The sequence below is a fragment of the Labrus bergylta genome, chromosome 3 (genome assembly GCF_963930695.1).
Source record: "Labrus bergylta chromosome 3, fLabBer1.1, whole genome shotgun sequence".
Taxonomy (NCBI): domain Eukaryota; kingdom Metazoa; phylum Chordata; class Actinopteri; order Labriformes; family Labridae; genus Labrus; species Labrus bergylta.
The window spans coordinates 12,479,590-12,503,834 of NC_089197.1; the positions used below are offsets into that span (position 1 = coordinate 12,479,590).

At 39.1% G+C, this 24,245-nt stretch overlaps 1 protein-coding gene across 1 annotated transcript in view; it reads left to right on the forward strand.

The window, feature by feature from the left end:
* Positions 1 to 974: 974 nt before the first annotated feature.
* Positions 975 to 24,245, forward strand: part of ddb1 (damage-specific DNA binding protein 1) — a 56,043-nt gene continuing 32,772 nt past the window's right edge. Inside the window, exons 1-12 of the mRNA XM_065952700.1 lie at positions 975 to 1,140; positions 4,527 to 4,675; positions 6,748 to 6,864; positions 7,159 to 7,380; positions 7,769 to 7,883; positions 8,476 to 8,573; positions 12,826 to 12,984; positions 14,746 to 14,829; positions 15,565 to 15,681; positions 21,106 to 21,208; positions 21,924 to 21,999; positions 22,077 to 22,185. Of these exons, the coding sequence (XP_065808772.1) occupies positions 1,080 to 1,140; positions 4,527 to 4,675; positions 6,748 to 6,864; positions 7,159 to 7,380; positions 7,769 to 7,883; positions 8,476 to 8,573; positions 12,826 to 12,984; positions 14,746 to 14,829; positions 15,565 to 15,681; positions 21,106 to 21,208; positions 21,924 to 21,999; positions 22,077 to 22,185 (1,410 nt within the window). The 5' untranslated portion in view covers positions 975 to 1,079. The remainder of the gene's footprint in view (positions 1,141 to 4,526; positions 4,676 to 6,747; positions 6,865 to 7,158; positions 7,381 to 7,768; positions 7,884 to 8,475; positions 8,574 to 12,825; positions 12,985 to 14,745; positions 14,830 to 15,564; positions 15,682 to 21,105; positions 21,209 to 21,923; positions 22,000 to 22,076; positions 22,186 to 24,245) is intronic.

Here is a 24,245-nt window from a genome sequence, read left to right on the forward strand (position 1 = left end):
TATACTCATGTTGTAATTAAGTTGTAGGCAGAACATGTATAAGCAACTTGTTTCTTATCCATCATTGCACTACGACCACTTTATTTATCTCATTTTACCTTTACAGTTATATTGTTTATATTAGTTCTGTTGTTCCATTATTCACCATGCACCTTTAACTTATCATTTAGTATTTAGTATTTAGCCTACTTGCACATAGCTCTGTATATATATATTTATTTCTCGTTTACTGCACATTGTTCTGTTTACATCTGGTCACTACTGCACATAGTTCTGGTTACATCTGTTTTCATCTGTTAGTCCGATCACTGTCCACTTATATCTACTCTTTTATATTTTGTATTTTTTAAGTTAAGTCTAAGCTTTAAGTTGTATTTAAATTGACACTTTATATTTAGGTTAAAATGTTTCGTTCTTGCACTGTTGTTAATTTACTGCTCTGTGTGGCCTTGAATTGCCCACCCTGGGGACAAATAGGAGGGCCACTCGACAAGCCCCTCTGGGTTTATTTGGCTCCTCCAGCACATTTCTTTCAAAATTTATAGTTTGTTAATTAACTAATCATTATGTGCTGTCTGTTTTTTATGGAAGCCCATTTCCGCCAGTAAAAAAAAGAAAATAATAGTCTCATAATTTCAAATTTTTATCTCATTATTTTGAATTATGTCATTATTATGACTTTATATTTCATAATTTCAACTTTATATCACATAATTTCGACTTTATATCTCATAATTTCGACTTTTTATGTAATAATTTTGACTTTTTATCTCCTTATTATGACTTTATTATTTTCATTTTTATTTTTTAACTGGGCTTCCATAGTTTTTCTATTGATCTATTATGTTTATGTTTTTTTGTGCAATAAATAAATAAAATAAAAATAATAATAAAACATAATAATGCCTCCGCGCCACAGGGGGCGCTCACACCTAAAGTCTCGTGTCCTCCGTTCTCGTCGTCGTGCTATGCTCTAAACGGCTCAGCTAACTACATCCGGGAGTTATATTTTCAATGATTTTGTCAGTTTTGTGGGATTAAAACACTTCTCTGGTGTTTGTGTTTTGTTGTTGTCAAAGATGTCGTACAACTACGTGGTAACAGCCCAGAAACCCACCGCAGTCAACGCCTGCATCACAGGTAAAGATGACGCTGTTGTTGTTGTTTCTTTGCAGTTGTGCAGAGATGAAGCGTTTTGTCAAACCTGCGTGCTAACGGAGCTCCCGCGCTGCTCCACACGGGCCTGTGGCTAAGCTTAGCTTTTGTTTTGCTCAAGTCAAATGTTGAGAGTGGACACACACTTATGAGTAACACAGGACCGTGTTAAATGTGTTAAAATCAAACCTGTGCAGAAGGCAGATACGATGCTCTTTGATATTCAACGTTATCTGTTTATGATCACAGTTTGATGGCTACAGATCAAAATGCGATTGTTTTTTTTAATCTGAAAATATCAATCATAGCTTTTCAATACTGTTCAAATCACAAGGGGATATATATTTACAAAGTATTGACTCCGTAAAATTACCCACTTTTTAAACTTCATGAAAAGCCAGTGTCGACGTTTGATCTGATGCATGTTGGCTACACATGAAGGGTCTGTAAACATACTGATGTTTGAAGGTGCACTGTGTAGATTTGGTGGTGAAAGTTGGAGAATTGAAACAATTCTATGCTTTATTTTCTGAACTAAATACACAAACTTTATTCAAAGGAAAAACAGGTTCCTGGAGCACTGTCTGGATCTTAAAAGCTACCAGGAGAGTTACACTTTCACTGTTTGCGGCCCACCACCTGAACTTCTCATGTAGTATTTTATCTACAAACAGAGTTACAGGGACTACATTTCCATCTGAGGACAGTTTGTGTTTAGAGTTATGAATATATACAACCGAATCTGTACATTTCACCAACTTACACATATCTCTACCTTCATAGTGCACCTTTAATGTGGTTTTATTAAATCATGCAACTTTAAGAAAAAGCATAAGATAAGATAATCCTTTATTTATCCCACAATGGGGAAATTTACATTGTTACAGCAGCTAAGAGCAAAGGTTGCAGACAAAAAGTGAACACAGTACAATTTAAATATAAAAAGAAAAATGAAGAATGTACAAAAAAATAGCTATTAAAAAAAATAGATCACTACTTCTATTTGAAAAAAGTGTAGTCTGTAATATTCAGTGTAACACATGTTATTGCACAGTGGTTTGATAAACATAATATAACATTAATGTAACATTATTATTGCACAAAGTCAGAGTGAATTGTCCCAGCTCTTTCATGAACACCTACTAACTTAATGTTGCTGGTCTTGATATCATTGATGATGATGATGATGGTTGTGACGATTGTTTTTGTTTGATAACGACGACTTATAAGCTGGTTTCTATACTGATTAGAGAGAACTGCTGTCAATGTTGTGCTTTGCCTCTGGTCACTTCCTGTCAGCACCTGTGTGTCCAATCGGACTCAAAGCTGATCGTTCGTTCCCTTTTTTTCGAGATCCTTGCTTGTGTTGTACTTACTCTCTGATGTACGTCGCTTTGGATAAAAGCGTCTGCTAAGTGAATTGGAGAATTGTAACTGTCCAGGGGTTGGGATGATAAGTCTTGCCCTGCAGTTACTGAAAATGTCATTTTGAAACGTCTAGATATGTAATGACGGCAACTAAAATGCCTGCCTCTTTCCCCCTTTATTTCACAAGGTGGATGATTTTATTACCTTCATAATGGAATGGAAATAGTAAAAGAACATTGTACTCATGTAACAATAAAGTTACTTTGATTCAACTGTACTTAAGTACAAGTAAAACTACTGTTCGATAATTGTACTCTAGCAAAGGGAAAATATCGTCTCTCCTTTCTGCTAAGTGCAAAATCTACACAAGAATTTGAGAAGGTGCCATCATATGGTACCTATAAGTAAATCAGGTGGTCAGTTTCACGTAGGAAAGCTTGGATCTCCTTAGAGCATTTTTAGTTTTTTTTTCTTCCTTTTGCTCATTAATGAATGTTTTTATAAATGTAACAAAGTACAATAATTACCCAAAACTTACCTAAAGTAGTGGTGGGCGATATAACAATCTTAGATCGTGAAGGATTTTAACGTGCTGACGATCTGCCAAAGCAGAGAGATCGTAGAACCGGGCTAATGTATTTATTCTATCATGCTGCAGTTTATGCTCCCACACAGACGCGTCTCTCCCCCTCCTTTTTTGCTCCGCAGCGGTGAAAACGAAAATGAAACTTAAAAGTAAAGTCCACAAAAACAACTCCATCCTGGTTATATGCAGCTGCTCTGATATTTTTCCAAACCGTCACGGCATGAGCAACAGTTAACTTATCCGCATAGTTTGCACAGTTAAGTTTACATCTCGGATAGCGACACAAGAAACCGTTTAATGAGCCGGAGAGACGTTCACAGTCTGCAGAGAGACAGAGCGGAGACAGTCAGACAGTGATTAGAGATATAACCACGGTGTTTAAAATGTTGCTGTCGGTGTTTTCTGCTCTCTCTCGGTTTTTAAAAGTTACTATCAAGCCTCTCCACCCGAACCTCACCTGTTGTGATAACTGAATTTATAGGGATTACACTAAATGACGTTACAAAGCAGCAGGTGAAAGTGAGTAACCATGGTGACTGTCTGTCTGTCAATCAACAATGTCCCGCCCCCTCTATGTATTAAACTCGTCTGTCAGTAAAACTTACTTTGATCATGTGTCGCAGAATGAACACATTCTGTATAATGTTTGATTATATATAAACTAAACTAAAGATAGTCCAACGATGTCATAAAAAAACAACAAAGGCTGCAGGTATAGAACTCTGCAGGGCTAAATGAAACACAGAAACAGAAACACAAGAACTCGAAGTCTACATGTTTTTAAATGAATGCATCACTGTGTGAAAATGTTCCTGATGAACACAAAAAGAGGACACATAACTAAATCATAATTAGTTCCTCACAAGTGGTGAGGAAAACCTTCAAATTGTGCATAAATATCGATCAAATCGAGGGAAAGACATTTCTGTTGCTAAAGATGTTCTGGGTGAGAGACCACCAGACCTCCTACAAAGATGTTTTTCAAATAGATTAAACTTGTCAGCACAGTTTTTGTGGATTTAAAAACATTATACAGGGAAATAAGTTTGGTTGAACTGGTCAGTAACTTACAAATTTGTCTAAAGATCAATATGAAAGAAATTGTGATATGATATTTTTCCCATATCGCCCACCTCTAACCTAAAGTTAAAGTAAAATTCCTGATTTTAAAAACTACTGTTACTGTCAGGTTTACTTTCCGCCCCTGCCTTCATAGTAATTACACCATTGTAACATAACCACATTATCACATTCTCTCTGTCTGAATCAATATTCCTTTAAAAAAAGCTTCTCTGTCTGCCTTACTAGAAGAACATTTATTTGTCCAAATTGACATGATATGAAATCCACACCAAACATTTTACTGCTCCGCTCATTCAGTATGATGAACATGTTTTGAATTCTGGTGTCTCCACAGGTCACTTCACCTCTGCAGAGGACCTCAATCTGCTCATAGCTAAAAACACACGTTTGGAGATCTATGTGGTCACAGCAGAGGGGCTTAGGCCCGTCAAGGAGGTGGGCATGTATGGAAAGATCGCCGTCATGGAGCTGTTCAGGCCAAAGGTAAGTTTGTTTGTGTCTTAAACACTGGGTAACTTTTGTTACACTGGTGGATGTGTTTCTTTGCTTTTATTTCACACAGAGTCAGAAAATATTCTATTCCAGAGAGTTTTAAAATTAGGGGTGGAATTATGTTTTTATTTTTCAGGGCTAAGTGATTTGAGGGTTGTCATGGATTCTAATGTATTTGTGCAAGGATAGTAAATCTTCTTCATACCATTTGTCAAACTCGAAATAACATATAACTGAAGGTGAGACAATCCCCTGCTCTGTCCGCCCCCTTAAAGTCCTGAGAAATACTTCAGGCAGTGAATAAAACTAAGTGTGATCTGTAAGGCTCTTCTTCCTTGCTCTAGTCGTTTTAAATTTAACTTTATTCCCTCAAAAAGGAAATTAAAAGGAATTAAACTTGTGAATGAATGTGTTAAGATACATTTGTAGGATATTTTAAGTTAAAAATTAGTGTTTTAAAAAGTTGAATAAAATACAATTTAACAAAATGTTGATTCTAAGAGAGAGAGATCTTTCAAATACCACAACCCAACATCCTTTAACTTGCTAAGAGGGTTGCATACACATCAATCAATCAGTCAATTTTTATTTGTATAGCGTCAACTCATAACAAGTGTTATCTCAAGACACTTTACAAAAAGCAGGTAAAATACCTTACTCTTTGTCTGTTAACATTACAAAAGAGCAGGTTAAAAAGACCTTACTTATTGATGAAACTAGACTGCTTTACCCAGCCATGGTGTCATTTTAGTGGCTTTGATATAATGATCAGACCGACTTTGGTCCTGCTCACAATAAGAAGAGATTTCAATACATGGCAGCTGCCTTGATGGTTTGACTCCACCCAGAGCTTACCAGCTGACTTAAAGTTACAGGTAGTGATAAAGGATCTGAGTCAAATCATCATGTGTTGATGTTGTAGTATTCACTTGTAAAATCAAGACATTACAAAGCAGACAAACTAGTGGCCTTTGTCCTCCACAAACACTATACAACATTTTACATTTTGTTTGTACCGGTAATTATAATGACATACGAAAATGTCCAAATATACAATATTATGCAAAAGACCACCGGGGCACGCTGTGCACAACCTACCTATGTTTTCAGCTGCAGCTCAGCTGCTGGAACATACAATGAAAAAAAGATCAAGAACTCGTGGTACACCGAAAATGACTTTACTGTGACTTTATTTTGAATTTACAATAAAATCTTTTTCAGTTTACCACAGATTATTGATTTTTCTTCATACAATATTATGTATTGTATATGTTATTGTTGAACATGTGGACAGCACCGACCCAATTTAACCCTCATGTACATAGATTTGTCTCTTTTATTTCTTAGTCTTTTCTTATTTTCAGGGGTCATTTTTACATGCATGCATGTTTTGATCAGGAGACCATCTTCCAAGTTTGTCCAACTACGGATAATTTATTATAGTCACGAACGGGTCAAGTCTGTTTCTGCTATTTATGCTCTGAGGAAATCAGGGGCCTGTTTCACAAAGATATTTTAGATGTTCTTAATCTTATGTAAGTTAACCATTTCCTGGTAAATAAAGACAAACTTATTACAAGCCAGAAGCTTTCAAACTCTTACTTCAGGCAAACTTAGAGCACCAGTGTAACTATCAGGGGAACTTGCTGATCAGCTGCACCAAGTGACAAAAAGGGTCAGACTATGTGGTTTTCCTGCAATGTTTGGAGAGTCTTGAGGGTAAAGAGTCATGAAGTGAGGAAGACAGTGTTGATCAAGGAGTCTTGATCCCGTCCTGGGTGGTCATAGGATTTGTTGACGGAATTCATAAAGTTACATTTTCAAGGTGACCATGTTTTATGGCTTGTAAAAAGTCTTGATATACCCAGAATTCATTTCCAACCAGATTTCCTCATAGTCATAAAGAGATAGATCCGGTCCAGTTTTTGTGAAACTGGTCCCTCATGTCTGATCAGTGCTGCTGCTGCTGCTGTTGTTGTAATAAGCCAGTTTAATTAAATTGACCACAGGCCCCTTTCATGTTTGCTCTGTGATGACTGTGTTGTCTTCTGACATTTATTCAGGGTGAGAGCAAAGATCTCCTGTTCATTCTCACATCCAAGTACAACGCCTGCATCCTAGAGTACAAACAGAACGGCGAGAGCATTGACATCATCACCCGTGCACACGGCAATGTCCAGGTTGGTGAGAAAAAAAAAAGTGGTTTGTGAAATGACCTTTATTTAGATATCTACTAGTTAAACAGACATTTAGTTTAAGATGATTTGTTTACATGAAGAAATGTGTATTTTGAGCTTCTCTCATGAACTTTGTTGCACTCTTAAGACCTTCATTAATCAAACTTTATAACGACTTTCTAAATACGGTCAGGCGCGTCTAGACTGTCTGAATACTGTTAAATGCTGTGCACAGTATCATTAGAATTTGATCCATAAAGTGTCAAAAGCAGTCAGAGAACAAATGCTCTTTTGCAGGATCGTATTGGGCGCCCATCAGAGACGGGTATTATTGGCATCGTTGACCCAGAATGCCGCATGATTGGCCTGCGGCTTTACGACGGGTTGTTCAAGGTGATCCCATTGGACCGCGACAACCGCGAGCTGAAAGCCTTTAACATCAGACTGGAGGAGCTGCAGGTCATCGATGTTCACTTTCTTTACGGCTGTCAGGCCCCGACCGTCTGCTTCATCTACCAGGTACTGAGGCAGGACGAGCGCTGATTGGATGAGGGAGTGTGTCTGTGTAAGAGGAGCGGGACAGATTGTGCTGGCACGTGTATAATGTAGGGTTTTCCTGCTCTCAACCAGAAGTCATGTAAACATTCAGTTTTTGGTTGTGTGTGTCCTCTAGCTCTGACAGAATGTCTCATGAATGTCCCTTCTTTGTGAAACATTTGCCAAGTCTCATTTGTTTTGTTTACATCTTGGTGTGTTGTGATCACCTGTTGATCAATGGAATAGGGTAGCTTTACGAGAGGTCTTAAACTCTTCAGGGAACCTGTAAATAAGAATAAACTTCCAACTCAACGTCCTACTGTTCTCATTGGAGGCATTTTCAATATTTAACGTCTGGTTTGTATTGTAGGACCCACAGGGGCGCCATGTGAAGACCTACGAGGTTTCTCTGAGGGAGAAGGAGTTCAGCAAGGGTCCCTGGAAACAGGAGAATGTGGAGGCCGAGGCATCCATGGTCATCCCAGGTAATTAGAGCGGACACTGTGTACATTACTCAGATGTAATATTTTGATTTGTTTATTTAACAGGGACACATGCAGTGAACATTGCTTCATATGTAAAATACAAAGTAGATGCCAGGCATGCAGGTTTCTAGCCGTGGCTACTTAGCAACTCCAGTATAAGTTATACACAGAAAAAAAAAAGCTCTCCAAATCTTTACAATTTTTTCACAAGTCAGACTAGAACAGGCTCTTTGTGTGAGATTGACCAAATTGTCTGACAATTCTCACGTTGAAATGAATAAAGTCAGACAGGCTTGGTTATTTAAAGAAATTCAACCACAGCACAGCAGACTACACTTTGGAAAACACTGCCATGTTTGATGCTTGATTTGTCTCTCGAATCCTCCTTCTATGATTGATTTATAGTACAGTCAGGTCTGTGGTAAGACAATCTAATGAGTCAACTGATGAATAAAAAAGACTGTAAATAATTACATAATTCTCTGTGGCAGTACTTCTTAAATGTATTTTTGTGTAAGAGCCTTAAACCTGTCTGTGTCTGATATTACAAAGCTTTGCCACTGACTCTTTCACCTCTTCGCTTGTATTTTAGTGCCAGAGCCATTTGGGGGCGCTATAATCATAGGACAAGAGTCCATCACCTACCACAATGGAGATAAATACTTGGCCATTGCACCACCTACAATCAAGGTAAAACATTTATAACTGCTTTTGAAGCCCTGCAGCTTTAGATATTTCATCATCCTCCAGGCTCAAGAAAATAATGTATTTTTTAAAATCTCAGTTGCATTATGTGATATATATATATATATATACATATCTGCAATGCAGAATATGTCGGGTCGGCTAACACTTTATTTTCATAGGGAGATCATTCTATTATGGGATCAATGAATGTTTCTGTTTTGTAACTATTAGGAGTCCAATTTCTGAGACGTCCCATAACAGTCATTAGGACTGTTTGAGATTTAATTTGAAACACAGTTGATATGAAAAATGGTAGAAGAAGAGTTTCCAAATTAGTCAAGTTAAAAGAAGGTTTAATAGGAAATGAAGTCCCAAATGCAAAGCTATTTGATCAAATGTAGTCTAATAAAACAGTCTGTCATCAGAAGCCTTTCCCTACGTGAACATAATCATACTTCGCTGCACTCAGGACACCCTGAGGTTTACACTTTGGACTTAATTTGTTATGAACCCCGTGATTAATGTTGAAATAGCATTTAAAGGCAGGTTCATTCAAGCCGTGATGATGACTTTAGCTCCCCATACACCATCGCCTTTAGTGTTATCTTAACGAGATGAAGTCGGAGCCTGCACCGCTCTGCTCTTATTTAACAAAGCTCAGGGCCCAGAGGAGCTCCTCAGCAGCATCCTGCTCCTATAATTAGAGAATGTTCTCCTACTGTCCCACTGCTTGTGGTGCCATGGCCTCATACACTCTGGAAATTGTTCAGATGGCGTAGTTCCTCATTTAAAATCTCGGCGAGTCACTATATGAAATCAATTTGTTGTCTTCAGTTTTTGGCTATGTTGCCAACTTATCATTATGATATCTGGTTAATAGAGTCAAGCCTTTTTGAATGGGTAAATGTAACATAAGCTGTGAGAGAGCGATTTGTTTAGCAGTCAGCAGTAAAATACATAAATACAGCCAGCAATGAGCATACAACATAAGGAAGGACAATAAGAAGCAAAAAGTCCAATGGACAATATATATAGTCGTTAAAAAAACAGATTAGTCTTTAGTTTCAAAAGGCAAAGGCAGCAGGGACAAATGAGCTCCTCAGTCTCTTTGTCCTACATGCTGGCAGGCTGAGTCTGTGGCCTGACGGCTGAAACGTCAACTCCTTGGACAAAGGATGACGATGATCTGCCAGGATTGACTCTGCCTTCAAATAAATGTCAATTATGTTTTTGTGTTGTAATGAAATGAGCAACTCTTCAGTGATTTTTAGACCTTTTAATCTGCATTTCATTGACACTTGCATGAGTATTATATATCAATTCAATTCAAGAAACTTTAATTGTCCCCGGGGTCATTTCAAAGGTGGTCATTTTCGTTTAGATTAAAAACCTTCTTTGGTGGGGGGGTGGGGGAGGGTCTCTTGTGATTCTGCTCAAGCTATCCTGGGTTTTGCCTCATGGCTTAAAAGTGAACCGGTATGCTCCATAAGAAGGCGCTCTGTGGTCTTTCAAAAAACCTGTTCCAGATTCTCTTGTCAGAACTGTTCTTTGTTAATATTTATTTCAATATTCAGTATAGCAGGAACATCAGTGTCTTTACATGCTTCATTACTTTCTCTTGAGTGTTTTCTAGCAGCAACACTAAATTGTTAATGACCCTATCATGAAAAATAGAATTGCAGCTTCACATTATTGTACGTTGTTATTATTATTATTTTTTAATCATTGGCTGCAGCTCATATGTGTCCTGCTGATCAGTTTGTTCTTTAAAAGCCCCAAACAGCCTGCAAAGCTTACAGTGCTCCTGTCTTGCAAGCTGTCTCGGCTCTGTTACAACTCTGTTTTTTTTATTTTTTTTGCAGAAGCATTGCCCGACATTGCTGAGCAGATGTTTGAGGGAAGATGTAGTGGGACATCTGTTGCTGCTGTGTGACTAATGAAGCCTCAGTCTAAATGAAGATGAAGTTTTTTTTTATTTTAGATGTTTATTTATTTTTCACACCTAAAGTGAAATTAGCATTCATCTGAAACACTCAGCGCTTCTTTTTTGCAGTGTCAAGGAAACACAGAAGCATATCCTTTGATTTATGGCAACACTTTTGGCAGCTAATTAATAAATTGTCACTCTAGAGCAAAGAAGGGGAAAACTAATGTAAGACACCAAACGTTCTGCCTGCATGAAGTTCCTCTCACTATGTCTGAACTCATGAGCCTTTTTCTTTCTTTTTTTTTTTGGGGACTGGTGTAAAGTGGGCCAGCACACTGGTTTCCCTTGTTCAGTCTAACAAGCTAATTAGCTGCCATTCGGTGGAGAGGCACGTTGGAGGCTGGTGGTAAAACAAAAGTGGATTCTCTGTTTGACAGAAGATGTAAGCAATATCAGAGGCGGGCGGATTGTGAAAATAAGTTTTGTAAAGGTTCAATCAAGTGAGAAATTGACTGGGGCTCTTACAGAAGACAATAACAATACCTTCTTTTGAAGGAAAGCTCAGTCACGCTACGTGATTTTAATGCTACTCCAATCATGAATACTATTCTAGCCAGCTTATCTTAGTTATTGTGGAGACGGGAGACTTTGGCTCTCCACAAAAAAGAACACTTTAAAGCGCCTAAGATGTCAGAAAATGTGTCTTGGTGTCACCTGCTCTGGTTTGGCTCCTGTTGTTTTTGGCCGCCCAGGTCTATCGATGACTTCAGGCTGAGTGAGACTCTCATGTTATCCAAAGGGAGTTTTGTTCAAGTGGAAAGTTAAAAGAAGAAAGGTTCTGTTGTTGTTTGCATTGCAAGTGACTGCAGTTTTGTTTGGTGAACATATTTAATTGGACATGGTGAAACACTCCAACATGCATCGATCAGAGCATTAAGTCTGGAGAGTCATGGTGTGACATGCAGCAAGCTTCTTTTCAGTTCAATTAAAATTCAGTTCCTTTTATTGTCAAACCAGTCTAGAATAATAATAAAAAAGATTGTTGTCTCGCTGGAACAGCATAAAAACAGGAGCTCTTTTCAACAGAGCTGTAATGAAGCGCTGCTGTCGTTACATCTTTGTACTTTTATATTGATTCCAAAGCCCCGTAATGTTGGTGAACCAGTCTGTGATTTCACATGGCATTAATGTGTTCTGCAAGGGAAAATAGGGTAAATAGTAGCCTGCTTAATTCTTGCATTTAAAAAAAATCGACTTTATTTGAATATTAAAAATGATAAAGCATACAAATTCCAATAGGACTATAGAGGAATATCTGCAGCCCTACTTTTTACCTCCAATGCAGGCACAGAGATGGGACGACTTGGTCCCCACCATCATGATTCTTTGACATTTATATTAAATGCAAGAAGTTATAGAGGTATAAATATCACCCCTTGAACTGACAACATGAATAGGGCTGGAGTGAAGATACTGTCATGTTTAGAGACACCCGTTCAAGACATTTTCAACATGAAGATAAAAAAATAAAATAAAAAAAAACACAATGACAGATGTTTCAGTGATAAAGGGCATTTTAAGATTATAAGTCTATACTAAAGTACCAAAGAGATGTTGACTTCTGTTCTGAGTTCTGGCAAGTTTTGTCTAGTTGTGTATACCCGCTCAGTACATGTTTTGGTCATTATTCAGTAATCAGAAAAATGACATGTCACTAAAATGTACAAAATGTTTCATTATGCAATCTAATTTTGTTCAAATGAAAGCACCTGTCAGTGTCTTATGAGATTGAAAGAAAACCTAAATGAGTTGCAAATCCTGTATTAGGCTGTAATTGTAAGCATTGTAAAACAAGTCTTCAGTATAATCCCTGTGTGCATTATTACAGTTGTAATTGACTTTCAAATCGTATGAGCCAAAAGAACGAGAGCGTCTGGACAGCCTGGAGTCCTTCTCTTCATGCATGAGTCTTTGATTTCTGCTTTTGTAGCATGCAGGTTCCTGACAGGACGGCAGGCCGACGTGTTTAATCTGTACTTTTCTTGTCAGGCAGAATTTGAGGAGTCTGAAGCTGTGAGAGTCGGGATTAAGCTGTACGCTGGGGGAATCTCCTCCGCGAGAATGTTTCCATAAAAAGAGCAGACAAAGCAAATATTGTAAAGACAGATCCCGGTGTCTTTAATTAAACATGCACATATCTAATCAACTTATTTTTATATATATATATATATATAAAAGTCCTATTTCCTACTTGTTTACTTCAGGGACCTCCTTCACAATGCTGTTTTTTTTTTTTTTAATGATTGGCTCTGTTCTGCTGTCTTGCAGCAAAGCACCATCGTATGTCACAACCGTGTGGACCCCAATGGCTCGCGCTACCTGCTGGGCGACATGGAGGGGCGTCTGTTTATGCTGCTGTTGGAGAAGGAGGAGCTAATGGACGGGACGGTGGCACTCAAAGACCTGCACGTGGAGCTGCTCGGAGAGGTGCTCTATTAATCTTCCTCTGTCTCTCTCTTTGTCTCTTCCTGTCGTCACTGATTGTCCACATGCCTTTCCTCTCGCATCTGTTTCTCTTTACCTGACTCGACCCCCCCCCCCTCCTCCGCTGCTCGCTGAATTTCCTCCTGATGCTTTTCCCCCTCACTACCCACCTTTTGTTACGACTGACTGTTTAAAGGTTTATGGCCCTGACAGGAGCTATTGCATCAGTCTACACTTGTACAGAAGATGAGAAGAAATGATCCCACCTCTTTGTTGCGTGCTTGCCAGCGTGTCACTTATCCCTCTTAAGTTGATTTAGACAATCACTGTATGTCAATACTGTGCTCGGAGCTAAATCCCACGGTGAAGGTGCACAGCTTTTGGCTTGTGGCACCGTTCCTCTAATGACTTGCCAAGTTTGGAAAGGTAAAAACGCTTTCTGTGGAGCCCGCAGAGTGATGCCGGAGCTTGAAACAATCAAGCAGAGTAGGACTGCTGAGCGAGAGACAGATTGCTTTTCAAATCAGTCTTAACTTTATTGTTTGGTGCAGTCTGCTTAGCCAACAGGCAGCAGCAGCAGCAGCAGCAGCAGCAGCTCCGCTTTAAAATGTCAGACAGTAAAACTGGTTTTCACTGTGTATCAGTAGTATGGTGGAGTGTAAGCCCTGGTTCACACTGATGGGGCTGAATTTGAAATATCTTTTCATAACAAATTTTTAAAGATCGCTCCAAAGTTAAAATTTTGAACAATGGGAAAGTGATGTGGTCATTGTTATGACTTCATATGAGTGTGTATAGCTGAACAGGGGTGCTCTCAGTGATCTTTCTGTTATTGTGATCAGATAATTGAAAAAGTCAGGAGGTAAATAGTGTGTCATTTCCATTTTCAAGTTTTCTGTCAGTTAATTTGGTTTCTATTACTGATTGAGTCCAAAAAATCAATTTTTTTTTTTTTTACAAAAAATAAAGTTAATTTTACTTAAATATTTCATAATGACAAATATACTTCTCTCAGATGAATATTTGGGCCGATTGACCGAGAACACAAAACTGAGTATTAAGTTGATTATCTGTTGAGGACTGAGGGTCCCTTTAAATGATTATTTGTATTCTCAGATTGTTTAAATGTTAAAGAGTATTCATAGGTGGTAAGGTGCAGAAAACATAGTTTTAATAATGCAGATTTGATGTTAAAGAACGGCTACCTTAAAGGGAAATCTATAAATCAAAAAAGGTATTCTCCACATTGATCAACATGATTTAGAGTTCACTTCCTCAAAATGGTTCTGTGAAGCTGAGCAGTGTTACCTCAGCTGAATAAAACATGAGCGAAACACACATCAGCATGCTAAGCAGCTCTATTAGCAAGTTAGCATCATAACATCTACTTAAAAAAACAACTAACTACTGAGACTGATGGAGATGTTATTAATTCTGCAGGGATTTTGTTTTAAACCAAAATATTGAACACATTTGTCAACCTCATAATGACTCTTAAAGCAACGATCAAAAAGAGTTTAACTAAGAGATTCCATTTCATACCAAGGGCTACATTATTCTCTTTAAAAAAGCCTGTCAGCACATTTCAGCAAACATGTTGGAAGTGCTGCAGAAAAAGCTTAGAGACCATCAAAGTTATTAGGATGAGAAAGTGTTTGCTGTTATCACCCTAAGCATTGCTGAAAATGAGATGTTGTATTTTAGCTGCAGCCCTTGTGTAATTGTGGCTAATACCAAGATGTTTTTGTGTCCCTCCAACGACAGACTTCCATCGCTGAGTGTTTGACCTACTTGGATAACGGCGTTGTCTTTGTGGGCTCCAGACTGGGCGACTCCCAGTTGGTGAAGGTAAGCAGCAAGATACTATTTCACACCTTCTACAATCATTTGATTAAAGATTTTTTTTTCTTATCTCAATGTGGTAAACAACCAATTATGTAACTCATAACCTAGCGTTTAAAATGGGTACTGCAGTCCCCATTTAAAAACATTGAAGAAAGCTGTCTACCCCCGACCCCTCCTCCCTCGAGCCGATGTGCACGCAGAATGTCATGTCGCAGGAGGCTTCACTTTATCTCCCTTATCTCTTCATCTCCAATATTTATCCTGGTTTTACCTTATTTCTGCTCGTGGAGCATATCAGAAAAATGCCAAGGCTTTGTAGGTCGGGTAGAATCCGGTAGAAAACAAAAACAATACCGCACTTGAAATCTAAACTCATGAGAAGGACATAATGGCTGCTGCATTGTTGACAGAGAAGCACTTCAACATAGCATGTGTCCTTAATGTCTGATGATATAGTGAGGTCATTTTATCATTTGATTGAGTAGATATCTTACATATTGGAAACTTGAGATCTTTTCTAAAATTTTGTCTTTAAACTATGCAAGTGTTCTCTCCTTTTTCTATGCATGTAAAATGATGTGATACATGGAAGTAGAACTCTGTCTTAGTTTGAGATGGATTCTGTATATGTTTTATAAGTCAACATAAAATATAAAACGACAGTTCACTCCTGTTCACCACATCACCTCTTCCTCTGCTGTGGATTTGTAAAGAGGAATCTCTTTGTTTTCTCTGCAGCTCAACGTGGACAGCAATGACCAAGGCTCCTTTGTGGCAGTGATGGAGACATTCACCAACCTGGGGCCCATTGTAGACATGTGTGTGGTAGACCTGGAGAGACAAGGCCAGGGCCAGGTAAGAACCAGAAGTAGAATTATTTATTTCTTTGCTCAAGCAGAACGAGATATCCACAACACAAGTAATACTTCAGTTAAATGCTGAAAGAGATTCATCCAGATAGAATAGACGGTTCCTCCTTTTTTCTAGAGGCTGTTGACTTGCCATGGTGATTACCAAAAAACCCTTTAAATAGTCAACGGATACACTTTAAAGGGTTTGGTAAAGTCTCAGTCTGTGTTTCTTTTTATCTTCCACCGTGTCACAGCCTTCAGGGAGTCTGAGCTTACACCACTGATGTAGCCCCATTCTTCAGTCGTGTTAACAGTGTTTTTGTCAGCAGAATTAAAGCCGCAACATACTACTGTACAAACTTGCCACTGGCCAGAATAGCGGGGTGCGAAGTATTCAGGAGATTCTTGCTGACATCAAAAACACAGCTCTTTGTGGCTCCTTGTATGAGTGTTACTTTAAGTCTAGTCTCTTCTCTTGTTCCCTGCATACCTGCTGGTATTAACATGAGCCCTGTACTCCAGTCTCCTAAAATAATAGGGTTGAGCTGGACTGCACTGAAGTGACTTTGCAGTGATCAAACTTAGATTGAGTTTCTTGTTTCAATGCGAGAAGGCCGATTGCTGTGCGTTTTATGGCCTCTTATAGTTTTTACAGCCTTTTAAACAGACTGTGAAGGCTTTGTCTCACTCATTCCCCGTGTCTGCATATTTCCCAACAATCTATCATCTTATGCACTTCTTACTACTGAAGTTATTTCCATGCGTCTGATGTAGAACACTTTGTATTCTGAGTCATTTTTAAAGGGGAAAAAAACGTATAAAGGATTTATTTTCTAGTGTCAATTAAATAAAAAATAAATTTTCCCTGACTAGCCTTTGTTTGAAACACTTGTAATTTATGTTCCGAAATTATCCAGGAGACAGCATCAGTCAAGTAGCAACAGCCTTTGCTTAATATTAAACAGTATATCACATTCATGGTGACATTTTTTACACTGTTCCATTTTTCATCTCTATGTATGCACCATTATACACACACTGTTTCCCATAGTATCACGCTGTACTCGGGTGCTGTAGTTGGAGGCAGGGGGGTGTCCTAACCTTTTTTTTTTACAAGCTTAACTTAGATGTTAATGTAAGGTTTGTATATGAATTGTGCTTTATTATCTAACTTATTTTAGTTGGTGAACAAACGTCATCGGCTCATCTTTACTCCGTTCTCCTTAGATTCTCTTATAGGGCTTTCACACTTGCAGAAAACTCCTCATGAACTCCTGAAGTCTTCAGGTTGAGCTGCATGTGAGAAAGCCAACAGCCACATTTTTCACTCAGGCTTTATCTGGACTTTACCTGCCAGCCTCTTAGAATTTTTTTCTGCAGAATGTCAGAGTGAGCTGATGTGAGAACCCAGCAGGATATAATCAGGAGAATTCAGCTTGAGCGAGTGGGAGAAGGGGGAGTGATTGATTGGTGCACGACCATAGACTGTCGGCATGCCAATGCTATGATCTCTGTGCATGTAAATAAACGGCTGCATTACGTTTTCTGTTCTCCAGTATCTTCTATTACTATTAGTTTATATTGTGACTCTGTTGAACTACACATAGCATTGATATTAAGACAAATACTCTCATTATGGCGTCGTATAGCGGACTCTGTTGCTTAGTCTGCCAACTCCACACTTTTTTTTTTTTTTTTACATCACTTGACGGTTGACAAGTTTCAGGAGTGCGTATGTGAAAAAGGCTTTAGCCATAGACACACTCACACACACCTGCCAGCTTGTCCCACCTTGCCTCATTCTGCAGCTTTGTTTTTTGTGTATCTATGACAATATTCACAGATTCATGTACATTACTCGCGGTTTGAAATGTTTCACTCGTTATGCCGTTATCACATCAGGAGATCTGCGCTTAATGATGATGATTCATGCGACGCGCATCACTACAATCACTGCAGCTGCAGAAAAATATTAAAACAACAGAATAAGAAGCTACAGTTTTAAAATGAGATGTTCTAGCAAAACAAGCGTCGCATTTGTGTGCGTCTCTCTCACAAACGATGATTTAATGGATAAACCAATTTTTTTTTATTAATTATACTCGTGCGGCCATAAATATATCTTGGCAGCCAGCCATGGTGTCGTCTATGTGTTGAAAACTCTGATACAGTATCATCAATATGAGCATTATTGATAAGTAAAGATAAGCGGTATCTAAGTTGTTGTAGGTCTCACTAGAATCCTAACGATATCCATCCCTACATATTTGATAAAACCCGTCATTATATGATGACATTGTCTTGTCTTTCCTTGTGTCGAACCAGCGAGGCAGAGGAAGATGAAACAGTAACCAGAAAGATAGAGTACAGAAGGTTTTGTTGGCAGGGTTTGACACCAGGCCTCGGGGTACTTGGATGTGGATCCAAAGGCAGCAGTACACTCGAGCGCTGAGCCACAGTCTGGGTACGGACCAGCACACAATCAGCCCCTGACAGTGTTCACACACACACACACACACACACACACACACACACACACACACACACACACACACACACACACACACACACACACACTCCAGCTCATTTCAGTCATTTGAGGCCCGGGCCTAAATACAGTAACGATTGTGCAAATAATGAGCCATTTGCTGAAAATCCACTGAGAATTTGGCCTGGTTAATTAGTGCGGACAAATTCCAAGACATTTAATACAGCAGAGGATTGATGCCCAAGCTGAAGGACAAAATATTACCAGATATTACACAAATTATTACAATCACAGATGTGCAACTGAAAGCCACATTGTGGTTTCTGAATCATTAAAAACCTGCATAAACAAGAAATACCCAAATAAAATATATTATCAGACTGTTAGGATTCAGACAGTCCTGAGAGAGTGTGACTGAGAGTGTGAGGGCATTTGAGAACAAGCCCCGGGAGTTAGGTGGGTTGCCAGGCTCACAATGGTTATTTCCATTAGGATGAAGCTTTTGGGTGGCAGGTGGTGGAGGCTGAGATTATATGGGCTCTGGTATTAATCCTGTTAGAGAACCATGACTGGATGGATGAATAACATTCTGATGCTCTGCAGTCAGACTGCACAGACACCAGAGTTATTTACCTTCAGGGCGTCGGATGTTAACACTGTTGCCATGTTTGAACTGGCAATCTAAGAGAGGCTCTACTATAAGCTGATAGGGATATACAAATCCTGCATTACTGCAACTGACAGTGCTGCTGCTATGACACTGACCTCTGCTGTGACTTCTAGCTTAACTTAAACATTAGATGACATTTAAAACTGCCTGAACTTGGATCAGGGTCAGCTGTGAGTATTAATGAGCTGCTAATGACTGCTTTGACCCTAGAGGTCCACATAATCCTACTATTACGACACCTAATGACCCTAACCCTAAGAGCTCCCGCAATAAGCCAATCTCTAAGGATAGTTAAAGTGGCACATTTTTTATATGTCCTTTTTTAGGGATTGGTTACTGATCCTTAAACTTGCTCCTATTCATGCAGGTAGGTGTAAAGTATGAAAAATGCTCCCAGTTGTTATGAAAGTTTTCTGTGTCTCTGTGGAGTGCTGTAAAATCATATTTTCTCCCGGCACCAGAATACAATCATTTGAAATAGTTTGAGGTTGCTTGAATTGCAAACTAGCTACATTTCCAGCAGCGAAAAATGGCAATCCACTGTGTGAGTTCTGAGGATGCAATGAACAAGTAAAAGAGTTTTTTGGGTGCTGGCTGAGATTTTCAGCAGCATATATTTGAATCCAGTATACAGCCGATGAAAATCAGCAGAGTAAGGAAGAGGCTGCTGCTGCTCTCGGGCAACACATTGTGAGAACTTTTTGCGCAGCTCTGTGAGCGGTGGAGCTCGGCTCTGTCAGTCAGTACAGCACATGCTGAGGCACTTATTGCTTCAGTCTAATCCATTTTCATCGAGCCTGAAGTTTACTTTAACTCTGTTCAAACTTCCTTTAATCATAAATACCAAATGTTTCAATGTGCCAGCATCTAATGTATGAAGATTTACAGCTAGATTATAATATAGTTAAAATGTTCATATAACAAAATCATAAACTAAATTTAAACAGTTAAAGTTATCAAACATTTTGAATAGGTCAGCTTGGCCTTTTCAAAATGTTTTATTTTTGTGGAAATTTTATAGACAAAGTGAAAAAAATCAGTAGATAAAGTAAATGGCAGATCAACAGAAAATGAAAGCAATTCATAGTCGCAGCCCTTTTGAAAAAAACCAAACATTGATAAATCCTTCAATTTGACCAAAAAGAAGTTTCTGTAAAATGTCAGAAAAATGAGTTATTGCCAAATACATTTACACAAAAGGAATTTGACTTGGTGTTTTGGTGTAAACATAACAGGATGATGACTTTGGACTCTTGGCTTTTGTTTTTACCTCATCTAAGTTAGCTCAAATTGAGCATGTATTTTAAACCTCACTGATCATTTTACTAGCTGTACATTTTTTTTTTTCCATCACACTCCTTACGCCAGTGTTGCTTGAAACTCAGCAACCCACCTATTAATAATTTGTGAGAACTATGAGGAATGTTATTGTCACAAGGCACCAAACCCCCTCCCCACCATCAGCTCAGGAGTGCCTGCTGTGGGCCGCCCCGTCACTCTGGTTTCTCTCCCTTAGTGCATGTCCATAGGATCCTGTTTGTGCATGTGTATGTATATTTCAGCATATGTGTGTGTTCATGACTTACAGAGTGTAAAAACTGAAATTTCCCCTTGCGGGGATCAATAAAAGTAAATCTTAACATAATTTTATGGTGTTTTAAAAGTCACATATTATCCTCCTTTTTAACTGGTTTAAATAACTCTCAGAGGTCTCCAAAACATGTCTTTGAAGTGTCTTGCCAAAATAATTCACTCTGATCCTGTATTTGATCATGCCTATAAACCCCTCTATTTCAGCCCTGCTCAAAACAGACTGTTTCTGTGTCTGTAGCTTTAAATGTAAATGAGCTGTGACTACCACGCCCCTCTGGAAGGGCTTAGGTGACTTGGGCTTTCTCGCGCCATGTCCTATTGTTTACAGTGAGAAAGCAGACTCAGAGGGAAGAACAACACCTAGCTGTGGGAGTGTCACCAACCTGGGGGAGGGGTTACTTCCCTTTGTGATGTCATAAAGGGAAAATCTCCAAACAGCCTGTTTGAGCACATATTTTCTGAAAAGTGGAGCAGGCAAAAGATGGAGAGGACGGACTTTCTAATCATTGTTTATCAAACTTTTTACTCAGATGAGAGCAAAAACACAGTTCCAATTTACAAATATGATTTGGAGAAAAGTGATTGGCTGCATTTCAGTGCTTTAAAAAGGTGAACAACATCAAACCCTTCTTATTGGCCCCAAGCTCATGTCTTTACGTCTTTCTTTCTGTTTTCAGCTGGTGACTTGCTCAGGTGCATTCAAGGAGGGATCTCTTCGAATCATCCGCAACGGCATTGGAATTCATGAGCACGCCAGCATTGACCTCCCAGGAATTAAAGGTTTGTGTGCACTGTATGTGAATGCCCGCGTCTCTTCCGCTGCATCTGTCTCAAGTGTTGACTTTATCTTGACTTTAATCCTTCGCTGGCTAATGTAATGCCACTTCAACCTGCACATCTGTCTGCATCTGCCTCACCTTGCCAAGTCGTCAGCTGTTGCTCGTCTACGCTCAGCAGGCGAGTCTGGGCAGATGGCTCAGGAGTCCTAGGTCTTGGCGCGGTTGGCTTCAAAAGAACAGCAGCATTGCCAATTTGGAAACATTTGTTTTCATTAGGCAAACCAACGGGCACTTCAGTGTCTGCGATAGTAAACTGTCAAGTTGAAGAATGCCATCAGCTGTAATGATGGCAGACACCTCTTAATCTCAGAAAATGAGGTTCCTCTCCAAAGACTTCTCTAAGGCTTAAATGAGACACACAGGCCAGGTCCAGGTCTGCTCGCACTTGTTAGGCTTCAGCTGTTTATTGACCGCCTCTGCCCTAAAAGTCTCAGCTGCTGCCTCTTGCCCCTGGCCTCTTCATGAAAGGCAATTATTCACTCAGCCAATCAATTGCTCTCTGAGAGGGATCAGCAACCTGTACGTCTTCCAGAATGTTAACATTTGATGGATGGCATAGTTAAAGATGAAATGGAGTGCTGTCTGGATTATTGGTGTCTTGCGCTGCAGAACGATGCATTTAGTAACGTTACTTTTCCCAACACTTTCACTCAAAGGTTTGTGGCCCCTCCGCTCTGAGGCCGGGAGAGAGACAGATGACATGTTGGTGCTGTCTTTCGTGGGTCAAACACGGTGAGTGCAGCCCGCCTGATAAGTGTAGAGTCAATTCCAAATGCCGTTATCTTATCTTAAGAGTGTGTTTCCCTCAGAGTGTTGATGCTGAGCGGCGAGGAAGTAGAGGAGACTGAACTCCCCGGCTTCGTGGACAACCAGCAGACATTTTACTGTGGCAACGTGGCGCACCAACAGCTCATCCAAGTTCGTATTCTCACACATGAAAACTCTTCTGTTGTATGTGTACTCTTAGATCATCGATACTCGTTTGAAGTCTGACCCTGCTCTCTTTGAATTAGCTGACTTTGTACACCCCAGTTCAAAGCAGGGGTAGCATCTAATTTCACAAATTCAAATTTAATTAGAGAAATTAATAATTCAACTGTGGCCTTTCTCCGTTTAATAAGATAGACTTTGCAGGAACTGAGTCATACATGATTGAAAGGGGCAGCTGTGAAAAGGAAGGGTGCAAAAGGACCTCATGTGTTTTATACTGGGTGGAGATGAATATTGCACTTCATCTAAATTCAAGTTTTAGCTTGCCTTTTATAAAACGAGGATGGGACCTGCTGGGAATTCTGCCAACTGTTAGACCCTGCACCATTAATCTTAAGGCTGTTATGACAACAACGCTTGTGTTTAAAGGCTGGAACATTTTATTAACTCTCTGACTTGTTTCACTGAATGCATTTTTACATTTCAGCTCATCTCCTTGTTGTTTTTACACGACTCCTGCGTTCCTGCCTGAGATAAAGTCACTTTCAATTGTTAAAGTTGCGCTTAAATTTGCACTAAAGGTTCCAGCTGTTGAGTTAGATTGTGTTACTTCTTCCTTGAGTGGATTTGATCAAAAATGACGTTTTTGCAGATTACAGGACTGGTGTCATCACAAGGGCTGCTTTAGATTTTCAGCAACATTGTCTCATCTTATCATTTTAACATCCTATAATCACTTTGCAAATTATGCACATAACGTTTTAATTCTAACAGTGAATCAAATGACGCCATACAACATGAAAGGGTTGCTCATACTGTTTAACCCAACACAAATGAATCTTTGGCTCCTGGCCCTTATTTTAGCTCATTATTTGTGTCGACTGTCCTGCACATAGACAGTGAGCTTGGGCTTTGCCGCTCTAATTAACCCCGCAATTTCTATCTAACAAGCCGGAAGAAGCCGACTGTGCACAACCTATCCAACACAAAACTGCAAAGGGCTAAATAAGCTGCTAATAAAATGCTGAACATCAAAAAAAAAAAAGGCACAAGTAATATTTCTCAGGGAGCGTTTGAGACTAAGCCAAAAGACCAGAAAACCTAATAGTTAGCCAAAAACAGTAACCCATTTGTGCTTTTGTTGAACAAGGGATGGTGGTATTTGTTTCTAGTTGTCCAGACTGAAACAAGTCAAATCAACTTCAAGAGGGAACAGTAAAAGCTTTCTTCCAATCTCAATCAATCAGTCTTTATTTCTATAGCACCAACTCAAGACACTTTACAAAAGAGCAGGTAGAACACCTTACTCAGTGCTATGTTACAAAGACCCATCATGAATTCATCACGGCACTAAGCAACATTTAGAAAAGTTACAGTGACAAGAAAAAACTTCCTTTAGGAGGTATTGATCTTTGGGCAAAAACAGACTCATGATGAACATCTGCCGAAACTGTGCCGGGCTTGAAAAATAAGATCGAGGAAGATGCAGGATAGTAATTGTTCATTGTCTCTTTGACTTTGTGGATCCCCTGACTTTCACTCTGGTTCTACTGAAGAGTGATTTCTAGACATTTTTTCTACAAGAATAGCAAGAATTCAAATTATGTCACCTTTTTTTAATTGCAATGTCAACCATATACAGATGCACAGTGAAATGTTTTTTTTCTCCCGATGATGCATTATAAGAGTAGAATTTAAGAATCAAGAGGTAGACACATAGGGTTTAATTTTATGCAAGAGAACGAGTTAAAGTGGCAGATGTAGTGTAGAAACAGACGGGTAGATCAGCTAGAAAAAAACACAGATCAGCCAACACCGGCTGATTCACCTGTACTTACAAAGTGCACCCAGTATATCCAGTATACACAGTAAAACATTGTCAATAATAAAAAAACATTCCCATCAGCCCTAGCTGTACTATTTGTGTTGTGCTAATTAGGAGATGTAAATACGCTAACTTTCTTGACTTATTGAATGGTAACTTTATAAACTTCTTGTTGAACATTTTACCTGCTATAAGGCATGTCAGCATTCTGAGCACGTTAGCA